This window comes from Lutra lutra, chromosome 12, assembly GCF_902655055.1.
Source record: "Lutra lutra chromosome 12, mLutLut1.2, whole genome shotgun sequence".
NCBI lineage: Eukaryota > Metazoa > Chordata > Mammalia > Carnivora > Mustelidae > Lutra > Lutra lutra.
In genome coordinates, this window is record NC_062289.1 from 77,039,172 (window position 1) to 77,047,809 (window position 8,638).

The window sequence follows — 8,638 nt, forward strand, 5'->3', positions numbered from 1 at the left end:
GAAAATAGAGCTACCCTATGACCCCACAATCACACTACTGGGTATTTACCCTAAAGATACAATTGTAGTGATCTGAAGGGGCATGTGCATCCAAACGTTTATAGCATCAATGTCCATAATAGCCAAGCTATGGAAAGAGCCTAGATGTCCATGCACAGATGAATGGATAAAGATGTGGTATGTATATACAATAGAATACTATACAGCCATCAAAACCCTCAAAACCTTGCCATTTGAAATGACGTGGATGGAACTAGAAGGTATTACACTAACAGAAATAAGTGAATCAGAGAAAGACAATTATCATATGATCTCACTGATATGAGGAATTTGAGAAACAAGACAGAGGATCATAAGGTAAGGGAGGGAAAAAAATGAAACAAGAGGAAACCAGAGAGGCAGACAAACTGTAAGACACTCATCTTCTCAGAAAACAGAAACTCTCAGGGTTGCAGAAGGGTAGTGGGGTGGGAGGGATGGGGTGGATGGGTGATGGACACTGGGGAGGGTATGTGTTATGGTGAGTGCCGTGAATTGTGTAAGACTGATGAATCACAGACTTGTACCCCTGAAACAATACATTATATGTTAATAGGGTTGGTTTTTTTTTTTTTTTTTTTCAAAAAGAAAAAAAAATGTTTCATTCCCTCCCACGGACAAGTTTTGCAAAGTGAAATATCAATGGTTTTAACATTGATCTTTAGTTTTCATCTATCAAGAGCTCTGATGCTTTAGTCCTATATGCTGAAGATAGAGTTATTGAGTAACAGTAACCTCTAAACATATACATGATGCAGGAAGACTATGATGTAGACAAAGAAATTATGATCTATATCTATTAGAGAGAAAATTTGGGATAGAAGGATCCATTTCTTAATCTAGCACTCTGGAACTTGTGATTTACACATCATGGAATCATGGATGATTGAATGATCTGGTTTTCAGAAATATAAGGATCTTGCTGTCTTTTCTCATTTGGTCCCAGGAAATTTGAAATCTAAACGTCTTTGAATAGGAGATCTCAAATAATTATTTTCTGGAGTCTCTGTTATTTTAAAAGTACATGTGAAAAAGCCCTTCCTGTAACTTTTAATTAATTTTTCATAAAAGAAGCTACAAATTAAAATATCAAAGATATCTTTTAAATTTTGTAAAGATTTTATTTATTTATTTGATAGACAGAGATCACAAGTAGGCAGAGAGGCAGGCAGAGAGAGAGGAGGAAGCAGACTTCTCGCAGAGCAGAGAACCCAAGTGGGGCTTGATCCCAGGACCCTGAGATCATGACCCGAGCCAAAGGCAGAGACTTTTAACCCACTGAGCCACCCAGGTGCATTTTTAAGATTTTTAAAATCTTTTAAATTTTTAAAAATTTTTAAGTTGGTAGGTTTTGTGAGATAAGATTTTAGTATATAATACTATACAACTTTTCTAGTCTTTTTTTCCAACAAAATATTCACTTTTTTAAAAGAACTCATAGTTTTTTTCTTAATTCAGTTGTTAAATTTCCAAAGCAACATATATGATTAAAAATGGATGGTCATGGACTAAAATATCTGGAGAGTTAAGACAATATTTAACCTAATATTGTCTGAATATCCCTATGTTTTAAATATCGCTGATAAGCAAATAAGATTACATTTATGTTTACAATATGTTTTAAGCGTGCTATAAAAAGAAAGTTATTGAAAACTTAGAAAAACACATCATCAAATTTATTCGCTGATCTAAGGTATTTTTTACTTTCTTTAGGTTATTCCTTTGCTTTCTATTTCTGTGAAATAGAAATATAACAGAATATAACAGAACCATTTGTTCTGTGTCTCCATTTCAGGCACAAAACCTCTGTAATTTACAATGAGGAGAGCAATAAAGGTTTCTTTTGTTATGTTAATGACATGGCTTCTGGCCCTCACCTAGGAACAGGGGTTGGTTGGCAGTGGGGTCAACTTGCGATTAGAGGCATAGACCCTTGAGCCCCATCAGCCAGGCCTCTGGGGAGAGAAGAGAGCTGGACATAAAGATCAATGGCCAATAGTCAATAATGTAATCAATCATGCCTGTGAAATGAAACCTTCATAAAACAACATTTCTCATAACATCATACATTTGTAAACCAGGCTTTGATTTTAGACTTTCTGTTTTAGCCAAACTAGCAAAAAGTGTGAGGTTTTTGTTTTCTTTTTATACATTCTCATATTTGGAATCATAAGGGTTCTGTGCCCAATTCCACCACGGGTGTGTGGGGGGTGTTCCACTCACCAACAATTCTCTGACACCAGTAGGTGTGCTACAATGTAACTCAAATCTGACACTATCTATGTGGACATAGATACCTGGGGATAGCAGGGGCTCAGTCCCACAAAACTGTCCCCCCAACCTCTGCCCCACCACACACATATTACACACTTCAGACAAGAATCACAAATCCGGGTTGTCACCTGTGCCTCCGACTGAAGTATTTTAGGAATTATAGCCATTACTGTTATGGTTACCACTGCAGGATTGGCCTTGCATCAGACCGTACAAACCACACAATTTGTGCAAAAAGGGCACAAGAACGCTAGCAAGACTTGGAATCAACAAACAGTCCTAGATCAAAGATTTCATGAAAGAGTCTCTGATTTAGAAGAAATCATAATATATTTAGGAGAGAGGATCTTCCAAATATAAGGCTTCACCTTCTGTGTGATTAGAATGTTTCTTCCTTCTGTGTTACTCCCTACACCTATAATGAATGAGAAATACCGTGGAACAAGATTTCACCATATTACTAGTCATTATGGCGGTAATTTAACTGTGGATATTAAACAGCTTCAAGATACCATTCAGGGCATTCCTCACGATCCTTACAATCAGTTCCAAGAGTGAGTTTTGCACAAAGGATTAATGATATTCTGTCTGATGTAAACCCCTTTGCTTGGATCAAAAAACTGGTCTTGGCATTATAGGTGGAATGATGACACTTTTTATTGCTATAGTATTTTTATGCTTAGTCCTCAGATGCTCACGAAAATCCTTCTGACAACTAATGGTTCAAGAACTTGCAAAATGGATTTTGCTGCTTCTGCATTAACAAAAAGGGTGAAATGTAACCATCCCTCAGAATGATAGACTGCTTAAAATATCACTAATGAAAATTGTACTGGTCACGCAAGCATACTTGAAGATGACTTTGAGAAAATCTGTACTAGCAGCAGGCCTCCAGTGGAGAAGAGGATACATGTCCTTGAAGTCCAGCAGCTGGGCATGCCTTGGGCACTCAGGGTGGAACATTGCCTGTTTCCCTTTTCCATTGTCTACCTTGCCTCATGAAAGCCTGCTGGTAGAATAATCCCTTTACGTGTGCTTGCTCAACTATAAATTCCATGCTGCTGGGCCAGGCACACCCTACTCTGTTTACCTACAAGACTATGGTCGACATAGGACTCCCATTCCTTCTGGTTGACCTACAAGACCCATGACTAATGTATAACCTTCTCCTTTGTTGGTTGTTATCTTGTATCTAATAAATACGGGACTGAGGAGTTTTTTGGGGGTGACAGTCCTTTCAGCTGTCATCCCTGCTCCCTCCCTCTCCCAGGTGACTTGTTTGTTCCTCATTCTTCTCCTGAGTGCCATCAGGAAGCAGCACCCCAAATGCCTGGCAGAGGGAAGAGATGCACTGAGGGAGGCCTGGTGCTTGTGTGAAGTGGGATGTCACTCAGCGCTCAGGGAGCTGTCACACCCTCAAGGCAAAGCTGTCCTCCTTTGCCCTGAGCCACAATCTTTGATGCCAGACCCATACTCTAGGCCAGGAGTGTCTTTACATTGCCCTAGGGCTGTGAAGCAAAAAGATTCCGTGGGGTCCCCAGTGGGAGAGAAGCAGCGCTTCCAATAGCCAAGGGTGAGTCTCCCCACTTTGCCCTCCCCTGGCCAGTGTTCTCCAAGGCCCATCCCTGAAACTGAAAACCTGCTCTCACTCTTCAAGGGTCCATCCTTCTAGCCCTACCCGCTCTGCTGGGCCATGGGAACATGGAAACGATGGCGTCTGGCTTCCCATGCCAGCACCCATTCGACTCCCAACTTTTGCACACTTGACCCACAGAAGAGACTCAGGAGAGCTATGCAGGGAAACTAGAACAAGGCTTTAATTAATGAAATGAACACTACCTAAAGGTTCTGGGAAGAACATGGGGAGAGGAGAGGGGAAACCTGTGGGCAGCGGCAGGAGTCCCAGGAGCTGTGGGACTGGAGGCCAAAGGGACACAGATCTCTGTGTACTGTCCCAAGGCCCAGGGCCCCTGGGATCACAGACAAGGTCTCAAGCCCCCACCTTCCTTCAAAATGGTGGGTCAGGGATTGGGAATTTTCCCCAATGTTGGCTGGCTGGCTGGGAGTCTGGTTTTGCTCCAGGACCAGGCTTGATTTGTGTCGCCCATTCCACACTATTCTTGCGCCAGTGTCACCTGGAAGGAAGTGCAACACCGGCCACTTCTCCAGGGAGCTATTGGCTCAAGTGAGCCTCTGCCTCTTGGGCGCCAAGGGAGTGGGCCGTGATGTGTAGGATGATGGCTTGTTGCACGGTGCAGCTCTTTTGCATCTAATCAAGCTCTGGGCAGGGGATGAGGGGGTCTTGGTGGCAAGGCTGCCCTGGGCCCTGTTGCCCAGCAAGGGGGGGCTTCTAGGAGGAGAGGCCGGGATGCCCCCACTCCTGCAGGCAGCCTTGCTGGCAGTGCTGCAGCCATCTGAGCTGGACCTCTGTTTGGTCAGGTGCCTGGGGATGTGACTGAAGGGAGGGGCACTCGGGGCTCCCGACACAGGGTGGTTCATCATGCTGGCTCCAGCGGTCCCCAACATTGTGCTCTGGCATGGGCGGCCCCCTGTGTTCGGGCCCAGGCTTGCCCTGGAGCCCTATGGGCTGCTTGGGGCCCTGCTCATTCCTGCTGTGATGCTGAGAGCCCCAAAGATGGAGCACAGGTCTGCAACATCATCTCCTCTCCCCAAACCTGAGGGTGCTGCCAAAAGCCCCATGCTGATGGGGGCCGGCATTGTGCTGCCACCTGGGGGGCAGGGCTGGTGGCTGTTGGGCCCAGCATGGGACAAGGCGCTGGGCACCTGGGGGGCAGCTGTCAAGCCGGGGGCAGAGGCCGCTCCAGGGGCGAGTACAGCAGGGGAGGTAGCTGAAACTGGCTGGGCACTGGCACCGGTGCCCTGGGAGGCAGATATGGGTAAGGGAACCATATAAGTCTCCTGGGTGCTGCTGCCCAAGGATCGCTGGGCTAGAGCTGTGCTCAGGGCCTGGGGTGGGTCTGGAGCCTGAGCTGCCGGCTCTCCATGCTGGGGAGAGCTGTGAAGGGTGCTGGCTCTGGACCACTGCCCACCAACAGCCCCGAATGGGGCCTGGGCAGTGGATCCCGGGTTGCCACTACCCAGGCAGCACAGGCAGCCCTATGGGGACTGTGACAGAGGCCATGCTGTCCCCGGAGGGCATTGAGAGGGCCTGGGTAGATGCAAAGTTGCTCCCACTGCAGTCAGGATGAGACCCCAAGAGGAGAGGATGGGAAGAAGGGGAGCAGTCCATGGGGGTGACCTGGGTGTCAGAGGCTGGCAGGGGAGCAGCCACTGCAGCAGACAGGGCCAAGGCACTGGATGGCAAACTTGGGCCAAAGCTGCAGGTGGCCTCTGTGTCCCCTCGAAGAGCATCTTGGATGCGCTGGACAGCAGCTCTCTTTTCCCGGTTCAGGTCCTCAGCAGTCACTCAAAACCCCAGCTCAGGGGGTGGCGGCAGCCTCAGAGGCTCCCCTCGCCTGTGTGGCAGCAGACAAACCTTGCGTTTTCAGGGCCTGGAACAGTCAACTGGGGATGAGCAGTTCCTCTGTGTTGCCTTCTGCCCGGTGGTGGTATCGGCATCCTTTTCCAGCTGGTTCTTCCTCTGGCAAAGTGAAGGCACTCCAGAAGGACACAAGGGGCTCTCTTGGCTGACATTTTTGGGGACCTCGGGGGGCCGCGAGGCCTGACTTGTGGTCAGACCCCTCCTCCTCTGCACCGGGTGGAAGCCCCTGGTGGAACTGTAGGAACTCGTGATGGCATTTCGAGTGGGGCAGGAGCTCCTATGGGAGCAGGTGGACTTCTTATCGCATGGGTCTTCTGAGCTCTCTTCCTGGGGGACGGGTCTCTGCAGAGGCCCAGGCCTGGGCACAAAGGGAGAGAGGCCTCCCTGGACCCCCAGGGGCCTAAATGCCCCCTGTGAGGCCCCAGTGCCTTTAGGGTCCTTTCTGTGAGTCTCTTGCCCCTCTGGAAGTGCAGGGTCTCCCTTTAGCTGGGCCATCCCTTTGCTGCTCTCTCTGGGGTCTCTGCACACCCTCTCCCCTGTGGAGACATCGTGGACATTCCTGGGTGCTGAGGGCGGCAGCCTGGTGATGCCCCGCTTCTGCAGCACACAGAGGGTGACCATGTCCACGATGGACTCGCAGCGGCGGTGGCAGGACACCTGTGATCCAGAGGCTGACAGCATCACCTTCACCCGGCAGCCCCACCTGCAGAAGGAGGCGAGGAGCCCCAGAAGAAAGTGCAGGGTCTCCAGGATCACAGAGTACCTTCTGCAAGCTGCTAGGACTGAGCGTGGTTGCCAACTCGTGGGGTACTTGGAGGACCGCCTGTGAGTGGACCCTGGGGCGTGGACCGCCGGGCGAGCCCTGGGCGCCAAGAGTAGTCCGCGGCCACAGTGAGTGGGGTGGGGGTGGACCAGCCCTCCTGGCAGGTGCGGACCCCACAGAGCCCAGGGCTGGGAGGAGGGGCATGGCCTGCTCAAGGAGGTGCCCATAGAACAGTCCGGTAAGGCCAGATGCTGAGGATAGCAAACTAGGCTCGCAGCGCTCTCCTTCAGCTGCCAAGTTGCGGCAGAAGGCCTAGAGGACAATGAGGGGCCTGTTGCCAGGACACAGCTTTGGAACCTGGAACCTGAGGAATGAACGCGCGTGCAGGAGCTCCTGTGCACGCGCACAGCTTCTGTTGAGCTGCCGCCCAGTGCATGAATCAGGCCTGGAGAGGTGCTATGGAGGGGATCGACTCACTCGTTCCCCACCCTCGGGGGGTTCACAGATCTCTCGGGCTTGAAGGCTGAACTGAGGAAGAGGGATGGGGGCGCAGTGGGTGCCAGTCATCTCCCCTGACTACCTCTGGGTGGGAATAAGGGAGATTTTACTTTTCATTGTACATCCTCTAGATCATATTTTGTTTTTAAGATTTAATTTTAAAATTAAATTTTAATTTAAAATTAAAATTTAAATGTGGGTCTCCATCAAGGCATTTCTCAAGGCATTGAGCCCAATGTGGGGCTCAGACTTACAACTCTAAGACCCAGTCACAGGTTCCTCTGCAGAGCCAGCCAGGCGCCCCTAGATGATAAACTTTCATGAGGGAAACATTTTTTTGAAAGCACTCTTTCTTCCTGTCTTGTCTCCCGGCTACCCTGATCACAGGAGGCCCCATGGAGCCCAGCAGCACAATAAGAAATGTTGTATCAGGTGTGGACCTCAAAGCTAACTATGCAGTCATTCCTTCCATCATTTCCCAAAGGTTCCATTCATTTCTGTGCAAACTTGGAATTCTGAAGACAGGCAAGCATTCTCCTAGAGCAGTAGGATGTATGTCTCTTGTGTTTTAGAAATTCCCCAGTGTCCCTGCCTTCCATCCAGGGCTTCAAGGTTGCCATGAGCCCACCCTCCCATGGCAGGGGGTGTCCTTGCACGGACTCCCCAGCTGAGGCCGGTCACAGCAGGACAGAACCCGCCCAGCTGCTGAGGTCCACCTGTGGCAGCTGTGCACTTGGTCTGAGGCTCCTCTGCGGGCCACATGCTGTCCACGCCTAGAGCAGTCCTGCGGGAGGACTGGAAACTCATCCAACCATCTGCGGATACTTTGTAGGGTCCTTGCAAAGTGATAGCTTAGATCCTTTGTGTGAGCAGGGGAATCTACAGTTCCCAGTACTGAAATCTAGGATTTTCCTTACCAATATTTCAGTACTTCTGAAACCTCACAGAAGTGGAAAAGGCAGGATCTTGAAGTCTAAACATACACAGCACGCCTCCTGTGATACAGACCAACAGAGATTACTGCTCATGTCTGCTGAAAGTTGTGCAAGTAGTTAAAAGCTAGAAAAGGCAGACACAAAGCAATTTTATATCAGTAATAGAGGACATATTATCATCATTTGACATATTAGCACAGTGCAGAGTAATGAGGAAATGAGCTATTGCTACCTTTCACAGACATGACCTCGAGTCAACAAGCCGGAAATAAAAAAGGACCTAACATGTTTTTGCATCACTGTTGTAGCTTTGATTCCTCCTGTTTGTTTCCTAACTTTACATTCATCGGCATTCCAGCACAATAGCAAATAACATTGGTGGAAACAGACGTTATTGACCCTTAGCTAATTTTAAAGGAAACACTTCGGGGTGCCTGGGTGGCTCAGTGGGTTAAGCCTCTGCCTTCAGTTTAGGTCATGATCTCAGTGTCCTGGGATCAAGCCCTGCATCAGGCTCTCTGCTCAGCAGGGAGCCTGCTTTGCCCCCTCTCTCTCTGTCTGCCTCTCTGCCTACTTGTGATTCTGTGTGTCAAATAAATAAATAAAACCTTTAAAAAATAAATAAAA

General features: G+C 48.6%; 1 protein-coding gene and 1 long non-coding RNA gene across 2 annotated transcripts; one reads left to right on the forward strand and one right to left on the reverse strand.

Annotated features, from left to right (window-relative positions):
• The first annotated feature begins 3,028 nt into the window (after positions 1-3,028).
• Positions 3,029-4,262, forward strand: LOC125082456 (uncharacterized). The gene is made up of 3 exons (XR_007121975.1): positions 3,029-3,091; positions 3,584-3,886; positions 3,971-4,262. It is a non-coding gene; the product is annotated as an uncharacterized LOC125082456 (long non-coding RNA).
• A 631-nt stretch (positions 4,263-4,893) lies between these two features.
• LOC125081800 (nuclear envelope pore membrane protein POM 121C-like) lies at positions 4,894-6,436 on the reverse strand. The gene is made up of 2 exons (XM_047696509.1): positions 5,867-6,436; positions 4,894-5,430 (listed from the first exon to the last, which is right to left on the reverse strand). The coding sequence occupies exons 1-2, from the start codon at positions 6,434-6,436 to the stop codon at positions 4,894-4,896; spliced, it is 1,107 nt and encodes a 368-aa protein (XP_047552465.1).
• Positions 6,437-8,638: the final 2,202 nt, after the last annotated feature.